Source organism: Manis javanica, chromosome 11, assembly GCF_040802235.1.
Source record: "Manis javanica isolate MJ-LG chromosome 11, MJ_LKY, whole genome shotgun sequence".
NCBI classification, from domain to species: Eukaryota; Metazoa; Chordata; class Mammalia; order Pholidota; family Manidae; genus Manis; species Manis javanica.
In genome coordinates, this window is record NC_133166.1 from 66,253,504 (window position 1) to 66,273,215 (window position 19,712).

A 19,712-nucleotide genomic window follows, 5' to 3' on the forward strand; every position below is an offset into this window, starting at 1 on the left:
GACCTCACAGGGTGAGAAACGGAGTGGCTGGTGTCTCTTCTTGTTGCTGCCTATAAGGTACACCAAGATTGGGGTATAAAGAGTGTCTCAGAAAATTCTTGAACATTTTGGACCTTGACAGTAGCAATTTGACTTTTGATTTGTCTTTACTTAGAGACTAAAATGGCAATAATCGGTCCTTTGCAAATGAAAAGGTTTTCAGGTCACCATTGGCACAGTTCAGTTATACATCAGAATCCAGTGTTTCCAGGCCTACGTCCCAGAAAACAGATTTCTCCAGAGGTTAGAATATGTGTGTCTCAGGACAGATACTGTCTTTATGTGAGGGACTGGTGAACATTCATCTTTGGAATCTAGACTTTGTTTCACTATGGCTAACAATTCTTTGGCCCCAACAGTGGCCAGAATAATACTCTCAAATGGTATGTCAGGTAAGATGTTTGGGTTTAAAAAGAGCCATTGTCAACCCCTAAATGTTGGTCTTTGGGAATGTTTGAAATTACCAAGGACTCAATACTTTTCTTGACATTATGAACTCTGCCTGAAACAGTTCTTTTTACAACTTGCATCCTTATTTAACCTTCCTTTGTATCCTTTCTGAAACTGACTGCTGTAACCATAAAATACACAATTTCTTTTTCTGTCACTATAGAGCTGCTGGTGAGGACACTGGAGTAACATATCCTTCTGTGGAAGATTCTCAAGAAGTGTGTACCACTTCTTTTTCCACCTCCCCTCCATCCCAGGTAGGGGGAAACAGGTTCTATGGTGGCAGTATGGTGTCAAAAATTGGTCTTATGGAATGGTGTCAGAATTTAAATACAGTCTCTTTTGGTGGTGGTGGTGATTATTTTAAGGGGGTTCTTTTGAGGGGTGAGAGATAGCCTTCTTATCCAGCAGGTAATATTGCAGTATTTTTAGTCTGTAACCATTCTTTTTTTTTTTTTTTTTTTTTTTGAGTTTGGGAGGGTAACAGGATATTTCCTCTTTACTAAATCACCTTCTGTGAGTTACCCCTTACATACACCAAGATGTACACATTTTAAGTGTATTAATTAGTGCATATTATCAAATAAATACACCCATTTAATATATCCATTTAATGACCAATACAATCAAGACAAACATTTGCATCACCAAAAATTTGTGTCCCACACCCAACCCTGGGCCTAAGCAACCACTGATTTCTTTTCTGTCTCTTTAAGTTAGTTTTGACTTCTCCAAAATTTCACACAAAGGCAATCACATATACTGTATAGTGTCTGGATTCTTTTTCTCAGCGTAATACTATTGAAATTCAGCCAGACTGTTATATATAAACATAGTCATTTCCTTCTTATTGTTGAGTAGTATGCTATTCTATGGCCATACCACAATTTGTTTAACCCTCTAATTTGTTTTTTTATTTATTTTATTTATTTTATTTTTTATTATTTTTATTTTGGTATCATTAATCTACAATTACATGAAAGACATTATGTTTACTAGCCTCCACCCTTCACCAAGTCCCCCCCACATACCCCTTCATAGTCACTATCCATCAGCGTAGTAAGATGCTGTAAAATCACTACTTGTCTTCTCTGTGTTGCACAGCCCTCCCCGTGCCCCCCCACACTATACATGCTAATCATAACGCCCCCTTTCTTCCCTCCCCCATTATCCCTCCCTTCCCACCCATCCTTCCCAGTCCCTTTCCCTTTGGTAACTCTTGGGTTTGGTGATTATGCTGCTGTTTTGTTCCTTCAGTTTTCCTTTTTTCTTATACTACACATATGAGTGAAATCATTTGGTACTTGTCTTTCTTCACCTGGCTTATTTCACTGAGCATAATACCCTCTAGCTCCATCCATGTTGTTGCAAATGGTAGGATCTGTTTTTTTCTTATAGCTGAGTAATATTCGATTGTGTATATGTACCACATCTTCTTTATCCATTCATCTACTGATGGGCACTTAGGTTGCTTTCATATCTTGGCTATTGTAAATAGTGCAGCGATAAACATAGGTGTGCATCTGTCTTTTTCAAACTGGAGTGCTACATTCTTATGGTAAATTCCTAGAAGTGGAATTCCTGGGTCAAATGGTATTTCTATTTTGAGCATTCTGAGGAACCTCCATACTGCTTTCCACAATGGTTGGAATTTACATTCCCACCAGCAGTGTAGGAGGGTTCCCTTTTCTCCACAACCTCGCTAATATTTGTTGTTGTTTGTCTTTTGGATGGTAGCCATCCTTACTGGTGTGAGGTGATATCTCATTGTGGTTTTAATTTGCATTTCTCTGATGACAAGTGATGTGGAGCATCTTTTCATGTGTCTGTTAGCCATCTGAACTTCTTCTTTAGAGAATTGTCTATTCAGCTCCTCTGCCCATTTTTTAATCGGATTATTTGCTTTTTGTTTGTTGAGGTGTGTGAGCTCTTTATATATTTTGGATGTCAACCCTTTATTGGCTCTGTCGTTTATGAATATATTCTCCCATACTGTAGGATACCTTTTTGTTCTATCCATGGTGTCCTTTGCTGTACAGATGCTTTTCAGCTTGATATAGTCCCACTTGTTCATTTTTGCTTTTGTTTCCCTTTCCTGGGGAGATATGTTCAAGAAGAGGTCACTCATGTTTATGTCTAAGAGATTTTTGCTTATGTTTTTCCCTAAGATTTTTATGGTTTCATGACTTACATTCAGATCTTTGATCCATTTTGAATTTACTTTTGTAAATTGGGGTTAGACAGTGATCCAGTTTCATACTCTTACATGGAGCTGTCCAGTTTTGCCAGCACCATCTGTTAAAGAGACTGTCATTTCCCCTATGTATGTCCATGGCTCCTTTATCGAATATTAGTTGACCATATATGTTTGGGTTAATGTTTGGAGTCTCTATCCTGTTCCATTGGTCTGTGGCTCTGTTTTTGTGCCAGTACCAAATTGTCTTGATTACTGTGGCTTTGTAGTAGAGCTTGAAGTTGGGGAGCAAGATCCCCCCCACTTTATTCTTCCTTCTCAGGATTGCTTTCGCTGTACGGGGTCTTTTGTGTTTCCATATGAATTTTTGAACTATTTGTTCCAGTTCATTGTAGAATGCTGTTGGTAATTTGATATGGATTGCATCGAATTTGTGTATTGTTTTGGCCATTTTGACAATATTAATTCTTCCTAGCCAGGAGCATGGGATGAGTTTCCATTTGTTAGTGACCTCTTTAATTTCTCTTAAGAGTGTCTTATAGTTTTCAGGGTATAGGTCTTTCACTTCCTTGGTTAGGTTTATTCCTAGGTATTTTATTGTTTTTGATGCTATTGTGAATGGAACTGTTTTCCTGATTTCTCTTTCTGTTAGTTCATTGTTAGTGTATAGGAAAGCCACAGATTTCTGTGTGTTAATTTTGTATCCTGCAACTTTGCTGAATTCTGATATTAGTTCTAGTAATTTTGGAGTGGAGTATTTAGGGTTTTTTATGTACAATATCATGTCATCTGCAAATAGTGACAATTTAACTTCTTCTTTACCAATCTGGATTCCTTGTATTTCTTTGTTTTGTCTAATTGCCGTGGCTAGGACCTCCAGTACTATGTTGAATAACAGTGGGGAGAGTGGGCATCCCTGTCTTGTTCCCGATCTCAGAGGGAAAGCTTTCAGCTTCTTGCTGTTCAATATGATGTTGGCTGTGGGTTTATGATATATGGCCTTTATTATGTTGAGGTACTTGCCCTCTATGCCCATTTTGTTGAGAGTTTTTATCATGAATGGATGTTGAATTTTGTCAAATGCTTTTTCAGCATCTATGGAGATGATCATGTGGTTTTTGTCTTTCTTTTTGTCGATGTGGTAGATGATGTTGATGGATTTTCGAATGTTGTACCATCCTTGCATCCCTGGGATGAATCCTTGGTCATGGTGTATGATCCTTCTGATGTATTTTTGAATTCGGTTCGCTAATATTTTGTTAAGTATTTTTGCATCTATGTTCATCATGGATATTGGTCTGTAGTTTTCTTTGTTGGTGGGGTCTTTGCCTGGTTTTGGTATTAGTGTGATGTTGGCTTCATAGAATGAGTTTGGGAGTATTCCCTCCTCTTCTATTTTTTGGAAAACTTTAAGGAGAATGGGTATTATGTCTTCTCTGTGTGTCTGATAAAATACCGAGGTAAATCCATCTGGCCCAGGGGTTTTCTTCTTGGGTAGTTTTTTGATTACCGCTTCAATTTCATTGCTGGTAATTGGTCTGTTTAGATTTTCTGTTTCTTTCTGGGTCAGTTTTGGAAGGTTGTATTTTTCTAGGAAGTTGTCCATTTCTCCTAGGTTTTCCAGCTTGTTAGCATATAGGTTTTCATAGTATTCTCTAATAATTCTTTGTATTTCTGTGGGGTCCGTTGTGATTTTTCCTTTCTCATTTCTGATTCTGTTGATGTGTGTTGATTCTTTTTTTCTCTTAATAACTCTGGCTAGAGGCTTATCTATTTTGTTTCTCTCCAAGAACCAGCTTTTGGTTTCATTGATTTTTTTTCTATTGTTTTATTCTTCTCAATTTTATTTATTTCTTCTCTGATCTTTATTATGTCCCTTCTTCTACTGACCTTAGGCGTCATTTGTTTTTCTTTTTCCGATTTCGATAATTGTGACTTTAGACTATTCATTTGGGATTGTTCTTCCTTCTTTAAATATGCCTGGATTGCTACATACTTTCCTCTTAAAACTGCTTTCGCTGTGTCCAACAGTAGTTGGGGCTTTGTGTTGTTGTTGTCATTTGTTTCCGTATATTGCTGTATCTCCATTTTAATTTGGTCATTGATCCATTGATTATTTAGGAGCATGTTGTTAAGCCTCCATGTGTTTGTGAGCCTTTTTGCTTTCTTTGTAAGATTTATTTCTAGTTTTATACCTTTATGGTCTGAAAAGTTGGTTGGTAGGATTTCAATCTTTTGGAATTTACTGAGGCTCTTTTTGTGGCCTAGTGGTCTATTCTGAAGGATATTCCATGTGCACTTGAGAAGAATGTGTATCCTGTTGCTTTTGGATGTAGAGTTCTATAGATGTCTATTAGGTCCATCTGTTCTAGTGTGTTGTGCAGTGCCTGTGTGTCCTTACTTATTTTCTGTCTGGTGGATCTGTCCTATAGAGTGAGTAGTGTGTTGAAGTCTTCCAAAATGAGTGCACTGCATTCTATTTCCTCCTTTAATTCTGTTAGTATTTGTTTCACATACGTTGGTGCTCCTGTATTGGGTGCATATTATTTATAATGTTTATATCCTCTTGTTGGACTGAGCCCTTTATCATTATGTAATGTCCTTCTTTATCTCTTGTGACTTTGTTTTGAAGTCTATTTTGTCTGATACTAGTACTGCAACACCTGCTTTTTTCTCGCTGTTCTTTGCATGAAATATCTTTTTCCATCCCTTGATTTTTAATCTGTGCGTGTCTTTGGGTTTGAGGTGAGTCTCTTTTAAGCAGCATATAGATGGGTCTTGCTTTTTTATCCATTCTATTACTCTGTGTCTTTTGATTGGTGCATTCAGTCCAGTTACATTTAGGGTGGTGATTATTGAAAGATATGTACTTATTGCCATTGCAGGCTTTAAGTTTGTCATTACCAAAAGTTCAAGGTTAGTTTCTTTACTATCTTACTGTCTAATTTAACTCGCTATTGAGCTATTATAAACACTGTCTGATGATTCTTTATTTCTCTCCCTTCTTATTCCTCTTCCTCCAATCTTTATATGTTGGGTGTTTTGTTCTGTGCTCTTTTTAGGAGTGTTCCCATCTAGAACAGTCCCTCTAAGATACCCTGTAGAGGTGTTTTGTGGGAGGGAAATTCCCTCAACTTTTGCTTGTCTGGGAATTGTTTAATCCCTCCTTCATATTTAAATGATAATCGTGCTGGATACAGTATTCTCAGTTCAAGGCCCTTCTGTTTCATTGCATTAAATATATCATGCCATTCTCTTCTGGCCTGTAAGGTTTCTGTTGAGAAGTCTGATGATAGCTTGATGGGTTTTCCTTTGTAGGTGACCTTTTTTTTCTCTCTGGCCTCCTTTAATACCCTGTCCTTTTCTTTGATCTTTGCCATTTTAATTATTATGTGTCTTGGTGTTGCCCTCCTTGGGTCCCTTGTCATGGGAGTTCTGTGTGTTTCTGTGGTCTGAGAGGCCATTTCCTTTCCAAGTTTGGGGAAGTTTTCAGCAATTATTTCTTCAAAGACACTTTCTATCCCTTTTTCTCTCTTCTTCTTCTGGTACTCCTATGATACAAATATTGTTCCTTTTGGATTGGTCACACAGTTCTCTTAATATTGTTTCATTCCTGGAGATCCTTTTATCTCTCTCTGCATCAGCTTCTTTGCATTCCTGTTCTCTGTTTTCTAGTCCATTAATTTTCTCTTGCATCTCATCCATTCTGCTTTGAGGTCCTTCCAGAGATTGTTTTATTTCTGTATTCTCCCTCCTTAGTTCTTGCATATCCATCTGCAAGTCCATCAGCATGGTTATGACTTTTGTTTTGAATTCTTTTTTCAGGAAGATTGGTTAAATCTACCTCCCCAGATTCCTTCTCAGGAGAGGATGGGGAAGGTGTCTGGGTTAGCCTGGTCTAGATCAAATTTTTTTGCCTTTTCATCTTGATAGATGTAGTGGTATGCTATTGACTCATCTGTCAGCTGGGAGAGCTAAGACCTTTTCCACTTGCTCCTGGTCTTTCTTTAATGGGACAATGGCAACCCCTAGCAGCTTGTGTAGGGCAATTGCACGTAGACTGGGTCTGTTTCTTGCCCAGCGCTATGGAGGAAGCTCCCTTGCTGTGCGTGGCCAGCCTGAGGCTGCTGCTCTGCTATGGTAGGACGCCGCAGTGGGAACAGATTGGGGAGGGGGGGGCCATTTATCGCTGTGAGGGGTCTTAGAACTGCTGCCCAGGGGGTTAGGGTGCCCGATGTTTCCCAGGATTCCCAGCTGCTGGGCTAAGTGTCCCGGGATGCTTCCGTCCAGCTGTGAGGTCCCTGTCCCTTTAAGACTTTCAAAAAGCACTTGCTTTTCTTTGTCCTAGGGGTGCCAACTGCAGGGACCCGCTCACAGGTCTTACTGTCCTGTTTCCCTAGTATCCAGCACCCCACAGCTGGGTGCGGATGGCTAGGGCTGGCTATTTAGCAGTCCTGGGCTCTCTCTCCCTCCCCGCTCTGACTCCTCTCCTCCCGCCGGGAGCTGGGGTGAGGGGCACTCAGGTCCTGCCAGGCCGGGGCTTGTATCTTACCCCCTTCGCCAGGCACTGGGTTCTCGCAGGTGTGGATGTGGTCTGGCTGTTGTCCTGTATCTTCTGGTCTCTCTTTTAGGGATAGTTGTATTTGTTGTATTTTCAAAAATGTATGTTTTTGGGAGGAGATTCCTACTGTCCTACTCACGCCGCCATCTTGGCTCCGCTCTCCTGTAACCATTCTTAACCCACAAGATTACATGTTACCTTTACCTCTTGGGAGCATCTTAAAATTCCCTAGAAAATCAGTCACAGAATTCCAGTTGCTTTCTGATACCAGAGAGGTACTCTAAGCTACACTTGTTTATTTGGTTGCTACTTCTCTTTTAAAGTTGTGAATAAGGTTCCTAATAATGAAGAAGCACAAAAGAAGCCAATAATTTTTCAGCAAAAAATGATAGTAAGAAACTAGCAGTATGGTTTTTCTTAATAGTTGACAGAGATTTCTGCCTATCTGCATTCCCTATCTGAACATTTTTAACCATTATCTGTTCTGCTTGAGTCCATCTTCAGTGTCAAACTCAATTTCCATAAAACACAGGCTCCAAACAGTGTTCTCATCTTCTCAAGAGGAAGTATCTGTGTGGCCTTGTTGTATCTATATACCTATAGTGTCTATGGTACAGAGGCGGCTTCAAGTAAGGAGTCATTTTTGCCAGCTGACTGAATTTTAGGACATATTTCTTTCCTGCCACCCTAAGACATTCATCTTCTACCTCATTGTCTGCAGACCCTGGCTCTACCTGCCTGTCATCTCTATAATTCTACTCCTCTTTGACTTTTACATTAGACAGTTTCTTCCAGACCTAACTTAGTTCTACTTTCCTTTAAATCTGCTTTCCCTAGATTATCTCTTTTCAATATCTTATTTTGGGGACCCAACAAATTAATTAGCTATCTATAAATGTTAATTTTCTGTGTTTTTTTCATTAAGAAAGAATTTAAATTTAGTCCATCCTGGGTTGTCAAGTGATACTGGATCAAAATCATGATTCTAATAAAAGGCAGAAGACAGGCACAAAAGCTAACTTAATGTGTATGAAAGACAAACATTACAAAATCCATGCATTACTGCTATTTCTATTGTCTCAGTTGGGAGTTAAAAAGGTTCTTGTTGTAAAGTTACCTAGATAGTTTGGTTTGTGAGTGGTGTGGTAACTCGTATTTCTCTCTCCCTATTAGTATATGTAGACATGATAAACATAACATATGTATATTAGCATTGCTCAGGGAGAGGGAATAGCTTCTGGTATGCTTACTAACATAAATACTGGCCAAAAAAGAGGAAAAAGTCCACTTTCTTACTATGAACACTAGTGGAAGTAGATTATTTTTTAGATAATCAAAATGTGAATACGTCAAGCTTAATATTCATTGCTTTTTTATTTTGTTTTATAAGTGATAAATTCATAAACAATAAGGCTGGGACTTAGGAGATATGAGAGATGGTGAACAGGGCCTTAACAAATCATGTGTCTTTTTTTCTGATACAATGGAAATTTGCCCTGATCCCAAAAGTAAAGGGAAGCTATAAGTAGTTTCTGCACCTGATGTGTGCACAGAATTCTGTTGACCTGTATAAGGAGAGCCTGTCATTTTCATGTATCAGTTAACTATTGTGTCTTGTCACAGTTTAAAAGTATATCAGGCCAAGTTCTTATCACTACTGAGCACCCCATGGGTGAGTCCTGTCACTACTTGTGTGAATACCTCTAATCAAGGCTGGTGCAGGTTGGTACAGAAATAGTCACTTTGAACCTTGATGGTAGAACAAAAAGGGAAAGTCCAGCAGGTCTTCTCATTCCTGTAAATATTGAAATAGTTTCTTCCTTGATTTAACCTAGGGAGTTGCACAATTGTTCAACTTGCATTTGAGCTTTTGCTAGAGTCCAGTAAATACATGTTACTGTGATGTTTGTTTTGTTAACAAAAATAGGATCATTGTGTCATTTGGGCATAAAGTTGAGTCAAGAAATTGTTGTGACTGTGAACCTGCAACTGTGACTTAAGGTCCTAAATGTAAGCATTAATTAGCTAATTGGTGAGACTTAAAGATGGAACAAGACCCAAAATAATCATTATGCCCATAATTATCTTTGAGTGTACACACACACACACACACACACACACACACACACCACACACACACACACACACCACACACACACCACACACACACCACACACACACACACACACACACACACACACACACACACACACACACACACACACACACACACACACACACACACACACACACACACACACACACACACACACACCCTTCCTCCTCCTCCCTGGGTGCAGCTGGGTACCTGAGCATTTTACAGTTCCAGACAACAAATGTCAACTGTTTAAACCTGTCCTCGCAGATTCTGGGTCCCCAGAAAAAGGCCTTCGAGCTGACATTGTAATCTTAGTGTTCTCTTTCATCCTCAGCACACCTTGTGTTTGCTCTCAGGCCCTTCCTACTGCAGGCCACGCTCTGCAGTCCTCCCAGCCTCTTTTGACTAAAGACAGACTAGTGCCAGGTTTAGGTTTCTCTGTTTTGCCAAGTTATGCCAGCTTGACTCAGCTTTGTTTTCCACCTGCTCATCAAGGAGAGAGGTGTGCAGTGGAGCACCCTGGGATAGACATCTCTTCAGAGCCTTCCAAGCTGTCCTTTCAGGAAGGCAGTCCTGCAGCTTTCTCCCTGCTTCACTCCTGACTTCCACTGTGTGCATTTCCGCCTCTATTGCTGCTACCCCTACTGGAATTTTTTCACTTCTTTCTAAGTCCCTTTACTTTTTTCTTCTCTTGTTTCTTTTGTCTCTGTATCTGTGCACAGTGTGTATTTACTGTCACAAAGGCACATTTTCAGACCCCTACTCCTGTGGTGACGGACACCCTGAGGGTCCCCATGGCAGGACTGGCCTTTTCCCATCAAGTGAGTCCATACTGGGAAGAAGGGGATATAATCATATGGCATCTTTTTATTTAAAAATTGTATATAAAGTACAAGAGGTATATGGGTTATTTTGAGGCATGGTAATTGATTTTTAACAGGACATAGCCTTAGCACAGCAGCCAAAATAGGATTTTTCATTTGCCCATCCTCCTACCATTAATGTGAAAAATACATGGAGTTATTTATATCTTATTTTCAAGTAAACAATCCAAGAATGGTACTTTTTCTTTTTCAGTATAAAAAGGAACCCTCCCATACCCAGTGGTGATGGAGGGTGTGATTAGAGAAGGTGCATTGTGTTTCAAAGGGACCTCAAGGATGAAGGAGAAAATAGGATGACCTGGGAAAAACTGATGACTTTGGCTCCCAGTTCTGCCCAGGCTTGTGCTCTACAGATCTGCTGGGCTGGAAACCGAAGTAGTTAGCTGAGCCCCTGGGAGAAGAGGGAGCAAAGAACTCATTTGAGGCCTTTTGAAAGCAGAGCTGGGAATCTCAGTCCCACTGCAAACAAGTCTCTATTTTCTTATCCAAAAAATTAGAGTCTGGTCTGTCTGTGACTCTTACATCAGACCCCTGCCCATGAAGATTGGGCTGGGATCCTTTCCTTACCTCTCTGCTGATCTTTAGCATTAGTCTTTTCTAGAATTGTCCATTTTTCCCTCCTCTGTTCTTCTGTCCCTCTTTGTTTTTCTCTTGCTTAGCTCTCAAGCTCTCGTCTTTCCTATCAGCTTGCTGCCCTGGGAGTTGGATCAGCTGACCTGGCTAATCCAGTAGCGTTTGCTGCTGGCTTAAATGCTACACACCCTTACCAGGTATCTTTAAAGATGGGGAAGACCCTAGGGTTCCTGTGCTGCCTCCCCTGCTCTGAGGCAGTCTAGGGGCCTCTTGAGACATCTGTGGCATTCTAAGTGTCTGAAGCAAAACTCTTCTGTAACTCTGGAGGACTGAGAAGACTGCGAGGAAAGGGCCTCTTACACTTCAGAAAGGAAAGGAGAATTCCCAAGATTTTCTCCTGTCCCTTCCTCTCTGTAGTCATTACCCTGCATGTCCCCCATTAACCGAGTCCCAGAAAGGATAAAGAGTCAAGGTTCCCCGACCACTTGGTGGCAGCATTGGTGGCGAAAAAGCTCTCAAGTAGATACCAGCATGCTAAGCCGTGAGCTTCCCCTCCTGCCTGACACTGCCATGACTCTATATTTTTCCATTTACCCCAAAGCTAATGGTTCCTGGGAAGGAAGGTGGGGTGCCCCTTGCTCCCAACCAGCCTACCCACGGTGCCCAGGCTGACCAGGAGAGATTGGCAACCTACATCCCTTCTGACGGGGCCCATTGTGCTGCCACACCTTCCAGCAGGTGAGTTCCTGTCTTGGCTCTGCTGCTGCTCAGGTCACTTGTGCTTATTTGGTATTAGTAAGAGTAGCTTCTAGCATTGGCCGCGGCTTGGCATTTGTGCCCGAAATGCATAATTTGTAAAGTTCCTGGTAAGAATCTTACAGGCAGCTGGTATGTAAGGAAGCTGACCCCTGGTTTCTGACTAACAGCAAACAGCAGGAGCTTCGCTCCTATCACCCTCATCCCATGAGGGTTTTTTTTCAGATGTTTGTAGTCGGTCCTCAGTGTTTTCTGAGGGCCAGAACAGGGTATTTACCATAATACTGAAGTCAGGCCACAGTGTATCTGTAGTGGTAGTTAATGATTGATTTTCTTTTTCTGCTATGTTAGCACTTCGTGGAGATTCTTCAAAACAACTATTTTTCCTCATTAAAAAATTTAATAATCTTTGTCTGTTCTGATTATAGAAGTGATACATTCTGTAAATTTCAAATTATAAAGACATTGACTAGGTGAAAAAGAAAGTCTTCATAATCCCATCCTGCAAAAGTCACTACTGTTACTTCCTTTTAAAAAACGAGAGGTTCTCAGAAGAGTCATTAAGTAATTTACCTAAGAGAATTTAGTTCACACCATGGCCGGGCACAAGCCTCCCTGCTCAGCCTGCAAAGAAAGCTGTGGTCACTCTTTCCATTACACTTGGGTTCTCCCGTGGGAAGCTGAGCTGTCTTGACCTGACCTGCCCTCCCTTGACTGGAAGGCCCCAGAGATAATGATGTTGATTCCCCTGCCACATCCTAAATGAACTTTCAGGTAATAGAAATTCTTAGGAGTTTTTTTTTCATTCCCACAGTGGAGTGGTGGAAGGGGAATTGTTTGCAAAGGTCTTTTTTTGCCATCTGTCAGGAAAAATTATTTTCATTCTCAGCTTCCCATCCTTTTATCCCTCCCCCTGTTAGATAATCAGAGGAAAGTCTTGTTAGTCATTTTATACCATAGTTCTCTGAGTCTTGACTCCTGGGGCATGTCCAGGAGTAGCCAACAGAGGACACTGTGTAGGGGCTTCTTAAATGCAGGTCTTCAGAGCTTAGGTCTTTCTCTGTACTGAGTCTCCCTGCTGGTTGGAGTACAGAGCACTTGGCCCGCACAGTCCCCCTCCCCAACTTGAGCTTTGGCCAGAGGACCTTTCTAGTCGTTGCTGCTTGCAGGGCTGTGACTACTGGTCTGGCAGCCATAGTAAGCACAACTTGTTTCTGCTTCTGGGAGCCCCCCTATCATCCAGGGCTTGGCATCACTCTGGAGGGCTGGGCAGGTAGGGAGTGGGAGCAGCCAAATGGAATGTGTCATTGAGAGACCTTGCTGAACAGGAGGATGACTGCGGGTAGGAAGAGGGAGGAAACGTGATGGGAAGCAGAGAGGACCTCAAGCCAGGCAATTGACCATGGTAGGAAAAACTCTGGCTATCTAAAGAGTTGAATTGGGCTTCTAACATGGAATAATGGTAATGTCCCTTGTGAGGTTAGGCTTAACAGTGTTCTGTAAACTATATAGTCTTATGGTATTTGTATGTAACAACAACAACAACAAAAAAGATGGAGAAAAGCTAAAATCTTGAGTCTGGCTATGTAATAGATTAATGTGAAAATTGCAGTTTCTGAGAGCTGCTTGCTTATGTGTATGATCACTATATGTATGGTAACTGATACTTATCATTGGTATTCCAGATTGAATTATATGTAAGCTTTACACAGTTGTAACACTAAGTTTTGTTTACATATACATAATTTTTAGTTGTTCCAGGAAATGCAGTCCTCTGCTGTCAACTCAAAGGGTGGGTAATAGTGGCAGAGCCACACCAAATATCGCCAATTCCCACATTGGGGGGCCAGGGCAACTCCTGCCCTAGGCTGCAGCCCTGCAGGACAGTGGATATGGGGAATCAAGAAGACTCTGCTGTGGTTTCAGAATGAGTATCAACATTACCTTTCTTCTCCAGTGAGGATACTGAAACTGTATCAAACAGCAGTGAGGGACGGGTTTCCCCCCACGATGTCTTGGAGACCATCTTTGTCCGAAAAGTGGGAGCTTTTGTCAACAAATCCATCAGCCAGGTGATTTCCTGCTGTTGCCAGCTGTGAAAATGTCTGAGCCCATAGAGGGAGGCCTTCCAGTTAGAGCTGTTCACCTGGGATCTGTAGAACCACAGAAACTGCATGCAAAGTGTGTGTGTGTGAATTTTTTGTGAAGAAGGTTAGTAACCTTTGACACCCCTCCAGAAAAAGTGAACTATTGTTCTGTGATTATTTAAGCTTCCCATAGGAGAGGAAGATTAGTTGGTCACCATGTAGTACAGACACATTTCACTGAAGTATCATTCCCTCAACCTAACTTGAAATAGGAAGTTCGTCCTCAGATTGCCATTGAAGGACAGTTGTTACTGAATTACTATGGGTGCAGCTGCCAAAGTTGAACTCCAAGGGTCCTGAGGAGCCCTAACTTGTTTATGCTGTGGGCATGTGATGGGAGGGCAGGACATGGCAGGGGCGTCTCCAACAAGACAGGAATCTGAGGGTTGGTGTGGTCAGCCTGGGTGTGTAAACTTGCTGGACCTCTAGGCTCTGGGGAAGCATGTAAGCTGAGCGAGGTATGGCACTAATACACTCCTGTGTCTCTTCAGGTGACTCTGACCAGTTTGGACATACCCTTTGCCATGTTTGCTCCCAAGAATTTAGAGCTGGAGGATGCCGATCCCATGGTGAGTCCACCATTGACTAAAGTTTCTGGGGAAGGAGGTGCCATAATCGTCATCCTTCTGGGAGAGACACTTCTCCTTATGGACCATTAGCACACCACGTGGCTTTGGTTTTGCAGCCAGTGTTGGGTCCCTTAGAGAGTCCTTGAAGGTTAACAGTAACTTGCGCCCAGTGCACCGAAGCAGCCCCCACCTCTGCGTTATTCTGAAACAGGTGAATCCTCCAGATTCCCCAGAGATTGAATCTCCTCTCCAGGGCAGCCTGTGCTCTGATGGTTCCAGTGGGGGCGGCAGTGGCAATGCCCATGACGATTTTGTCATGATCGACTTCGTAAGTTGCTATCACTTCGCTACCCCAGGGGAAATAAACCTAGAAGCAGCCCTTGCACTTGACCGGGACTTCCTGCACAGGGTGTAGATGAGGGGATGGGACAGGTGGGCATTTTATGTGGGGAACCTGCCCTTATACCCTGCTTGGGGAGACATTTGGAGGCTGGTGAACAATAAGGCATTTTGTGCCATGTCTTTGGTTGAACTCATCATGAAGTTCCACTTTATTTGGGGGTTTTCCAGGGGTAGCCACATAGGTGCCAGTCATGCCTGATTGGATAGCCCTTCGTTAAGGTAAGTAGTTTGAAGGAAAGAAACATCGACCTAGCCAGGAGAGAGGAATGTTCTCACCAGGATTAGAGTTGAACTGCCCAGAAAAGAAAGGTATAAAGATCCCTTTCCCTAAGATAAGCCTGGAGGAACCTTTCCTTTGATAATTACTGGAAGGAAAGAGGGTTGTTCATAGGTCATCTCCCCTGATACTCATCTGTAGTTCAAGGTAAGCTAAACTGAGTCTCTCTTGTTTTTGAAGAAACCAGCTTTTTCTAAAGATGACATTCTTCCAATGGACTTGGGGACCTTCTACCGTGAATTTCAGAACCCCCCTCAGCTGAGCAGCCTGTCCATAGATATCGGGGCACAGTCCATGGCTGAGGACTTGGTATGGAAACTCCATCCCCTACAACACCTCATCCTCCAGCCTCCTGTCCCCCATTGATGGTCATTCTTGGCCCACAGGCCTAAAAAATATCTTCCTGTTACTCTCCCCTCACTCCCACACCTCCCATCTTCCCTGTAACAAGAAAGAAACACTTTTAGACCAGTATCTTTTGATCACCCTTGAGATTCGCATTGTGTCTGGCAGTCATTATCTTGAATCTGCTCGCATTCACTTCCTTTTTTTCTCTGCACCATCTTAGCCTTATGCACCCCTGTTCAGTGCCGGATGTCTTCTTGCCAATACCATTAAGTCAGGCTGCTTCAACAGCTCTAGCAGTCAGCTCTTTAGCTTACCTGGAAGATGCCAACAGGGCAGAAGAGACATAAGGTCCTGAGTTTCAGTGTTCTTGTCCTTCCCGCAGAGCTTCCTCCTTCAGCTAGAGGTTCTCACGTTTAGCCAGATGTCTCGATACTGAGTATAATTTTCATGTCTCCACTAAGGGTACTTCTTATTTCCTGCCTCCAAAGGATAGAGGAGCACCATGCATTGCCACAAACCTAATATGTTAGCGTCCCTCTGCATCAGGCCCCCATGGCACAAAATGTCAGGGTCCCTCTGCCTGAAATAGAATATCACCTCATATATCGAAATTGGAGGAATGGCTCGGGGAATGGGAGTAACTACCTTTGATTTGCTTTGAACAGAAAAGCATGCCCAGTAATAATAACAATACAATAATAATGTCATTATTGTTAACATTGAAGCTCTCTAGGGGCCAAGCATTTTTCTATGTACTTTACATGCAACAACCCTAAGAGGTAGGTTTTCTCATCTCAGTTTATAAATGAGAAAACCAGGACTGTGAACAATAACTTGCCTCTGGTCACACCGAGATGGAAAAACAAAGCTTTGATCCCAGGGAGTCTGGATTCTGATTGTAGGTTCTTAACCACTGACTCCCCAGCCTCTCATTTAAAATGGTCTTAGGAAGAACTGGAGTCAGAAGGCTCTTAAAGTGATCCTGCAGCCAGCACTAGCTGGTTGCCCCAGCCTCCCAAACCTGCCCTGCCTGTCAGGTGTGTCTGGGCCACTTCATAGGCTCTGTGGCAGGAGAGGGCCTTGTGCCTCTCAGGAGGTCTACAGTGGTGGCTGAACTGCTCAGGCGCAAATTCATCACTGCAGGCAGCCACTTGATATTAGGGTCTAATTTTTACTAATGGTTGATACTTGAGGGCAGTAGAGTGTAAACTCCTCATGGGTCTGTTTCCTTCTCTTTTTTATTGTTCTCTCTCAACCCCCTCTAACCAAGCCAGTCCTCTCTAGTATAGAGGCAGCTTCCTAGGCCTCACCATAGCCCTGCTGGGTCAGAATCTCTTGGGAATGTGGGTGGGACTACCTTGTTCAATGTGCCCCCGGGATTCTGATGCCAGGGCAGGGGGAGAAGATAGCTTTTGTAAACTCTTCTTAATTTGTAGTGCTCTAAACCTACCGCTTTATTCTGTATCAGTCTAATCTATGCCAAAGATATTTCACAGTGAATTCCTGTGTTATCCTATTGTGAGTGGTCTTTTCCTTTCTCATTGAATGTGGCCTACTTGGATTCCCTATGCTGTTTGGTCAACCCCGCTAGCTCCCTCAAAGCCCTGCTGGTCATAAGCCTGCTGCCCAATGCCTGCTCAGCTGCCCTCAATTCTCCTGCTTTCCCAGCCCAGCACTGCTGGGCCAGGCTCTTTGCCATGTTCCCTCCTTCAGCCCAGGGTGACTGCACTAGCTGCCTCTTCAGGACCCTACCTGAATAAGCAGCTTTTCTCTCCCCTCCTGGTACAGGACTCACTACCAGAGAAGCTGGCTGTGCATGAGAAGAATGTCCGAGAATTTGATGCCTTTGTAGAAACCCTGCAGTAAAAGTTGATGTCCTTGAGTACCAGCAGCATCCCCTTCTTGTGATCCCAGGAGACAGAGCCTCCCACTCATCAGCTGCTTCCATCCCTCATCCTCCTCCATGCCAGGTGGAAGAGAGGCTGATTTCCCCCATGGGATCCAGAAGTCCCTGCTCTTTCACCATCTGCAGATTCCATGGCAGCACTCAAGCCCAGTAATAGCATTTGAGAGGACTCACCCTCTGGCATTGGAAATGGGAAGACCCTTTGTAACAAGAGGGCCTTCAGCAGGGCCATCTGCTCACACCATCTGCCAGCAACTGCCTCACAAAGGCTGTCACCCCATTCCTTTTGGCTCCTCCTGCAGCTGGCCCTTGCCTGCCTGCTGTTACCACTAACTACTTGACATTCCTGTTGGTGGCACAGAGACCGTGTGGAGACAGTGCTGGCAGGAAAAAGGAGGGCCTCCTGCAGGCTTTCTTTTGTTGTTCCCTTTAGTTTGGCATCTTCTTCCTCCCTCCCTCCCTCTCTTTGCACCTATGCCTGTACTTTTGGCAGTATGGCAGTCCTTCTGCCCAAAGCAATGAGAACTCCAAGGTCCACCGTTCCCCTAGCCCCACCCCTTATAAGAGCGCCTGCACAGCCCTGGTGGCTGCCTTTGCTCAGCATCTCCTCTATGTGCAAACAGAATCCTGTGTCTCTAGGAGTCTATCACTGAGTCACAGCAAAGATTCTCTTCTCTCTCCTTCCTCCCTCTGTTGCTGCTCCTTGGTAATATAGAACACAGTAAATATTTATTACTTTCAGAGAAATCAGATATTTTATAGAGAAAATATGTTTGAGGTTAGCTGTTTTCACTTGGGGAAGGTGGAGAAGCTCTTTCTGAGGCAGGCCTCCACCTGTAGAGTTCCTTAGCTTCTGGGTTGCTGCTCTGAAGATCTTACTTCTCATATATATCAGGTGGGATCCAAGAATAAGGCTGGCTTAGGGCAACAGAACCTTCTAGAATCACACTGCATTTGAACTGACAATAGGCATTACCTTGGACACCAACATATTCCTGGTGAGAGCCTTGAGTCTCTCACAGCTTCTGTAGAATTGACTGACTCCTTTTTGGCAGCCCAGGAAGTCTTGGATGCTAAATGTGATGATTCCTCAGAGTTGTGCTACATATAGTACCCAGAGGGGCATTGTATATGCCCCACTGAGGCCCTGGGGAAGACCAGACAGGCCTTTCCTTCTGGAATACTTGTTCCTGTTTCTTGGGGCTGGATTATGGGCTTTTTCCTCCTGCCTGTACCTGGCCACCACCTTCTTTTAATCCTAGGGTCTGTACCCTGCCGTAAGGTTTATGGTTGGATTGATTCCTTGTTGAGAAACCAAAGCTGGGCATACAATTGACTTAATTCTTCAGGTATTGTTGAGTAAGTCAAGTGCCTAGCCTCACCCACCTACCATCTGTCCCTCTCCCTAACAGGTAGTCCTGGCCAAGGAAATGTAGGCCTGCCCTACTCTTCCTGGGGCCCCTGGGGTATTCATTGGTAGCAGCTTCTCTGCCAGGGAGCAGGTGGCCCTCAGTCTTTTGTTAGTAAATGCATGTGTTACGTTGTTCTCATCAAAAGGCTGCACTCTGAGGGCTGGAATGAGTTCTTATGCTGTCTCAGGTAGGCTGAGCCCTGCCCCTGTCCATGCACTCTGCTGCCACAAATGTTCCCAGCAGTGATGTCCAACTGGCTTTATCTTTGGGCCAGAGCACAGTGATGGCCTGCTAATCCAATCCAGGTTTATTCCCAAGGCCCTAGTGCTGAAAAGGCCGAAAGCCCTATTAAGTTATTGATTGTTCTATCCCTCTCTTCCCTACCCCAGTATCTCAGCCACTGCCCTCCTTCAAGGCCAAGTGTGGAAAGGCCTGTTAGCCATTGTTCTGTTTGCCTCCTAATTGTTGGCCTCTGTAGGCAGCAGCCTTTCTTCAGGACCCCATCAGTGAGAGACCAGGGAGGCTGAGCCCTGACTTTGAGCTGAGCCTGGTTGGAGCAGATAAACTGTCAAGGCCGGCCCTTGCCCCTCGGCCCTGTACAATAAAAGGTATGAGCCCCAGACTGACTTCTACAGCACCCCCAGGACAGAGCTGGGACCAGTCATCTGTCTCCAGGTAGCAGGGTCCCTCCCCTTCTGCCTACCTACCTTGTTTGAAAATACTGAGCTATACTTTAATGTATTCATGAGATTTCCAATAAAATTTTTTCTGTACTGTACAGCCTCCTGTCCTGCAAGTTGTCTAAAATCCTAGCCCCATTCCCTCCCACTTCAGTGCAGGCCCTGGTCACTGACAAGCTCTGTGGAAGGGAAAACCTGTGCCATGTGACATGCAGGAAGACTTCAGAGTCAGGCAGGCTATTTAGAGTCTTGGGACTTAGCCTCTGCTCAGCTGTGCAACGTTAGGCTGGTCAGGAAACCTCTTAGAGCCTCAGTTTCCTTGGTAATGTTACTGTTTCAGTGGCTTGTAGTGAATATTCAGAGATTAATGTGTATGAAGCAGACTTGCATGTGAGGTGCACCCATAGTAAAATCAG

General features: G+C 43.3%; 2 protein-coding genes across 21 annotated transcripts in view; one reads left to right on the forward strand and one right to left on the reverse strand.

The window, feature by feature from the left end:
• The window catches only part of ATG13 (autophagy related 13), an 84,239-nt gene that overhangs the window by 62,328 nt on the left and 2,199 nt on the right, over positions 1-19,712 (forward strand). For 7 of the 19 annotated variants that reach the window (XM_073216512.1, XM_017670344.3, XM_073216513.1 and 4 more), the window contains 9 exons: positions 653-746; positions 10,065-10,163; positions 10,886-10,996; positions 11,401-11,537; positions 13,513-13,627; positions 14,194-14,271; positions 14,483-14,599; positions 15,131-15,259; positions 17,087-19,394. In XM_073216512.1, the coding sequence (XP_073072613.1) occupies positions 653-746; positions 10,065-10,163; positions 10,886-10,996; positions 11,401-11,537; positions 13,513-13,627; positions 14,194-14,271; positions 14,483-14,599; positions 15,131-15,259; positions 17,087-17,164 (958 nt within the window). In that variant the 3' untranslated portion in view covers positions 17,165-19,394. The other 12 variants (XM_073216518.1, XM_073216519.1, XM_036994022.2 and 9 more) reach the window with 11 other exon arrangements.
• Positions 1-19,712, reverse strand: part of ARHGAP1 (Rho GTPase activating protein 1) — a 52,425-nt gene that overhangs the window by 7,899 nt on the left and 24,814 nt on the right. Inside the window, exon 13 of one of the 2 annotated variants that reach the window (XM_073216521.1) lies at positions 15,589-15,612. The exons of the other annotated variant lie outside the window; for it this stretch is intronic. Coding sequence (XP_073072622.1) covers positions 15,604-15,612 — 9 coding nt within the window. The 3' untranslated portion in view covers positions 15,589-15,603. Of the gene's footprint in view, positions 1-15,588; positions 15,613-19,712 lie in introns of those variants that run through there. 2 annotated transcript variants of the gene reach the window in all.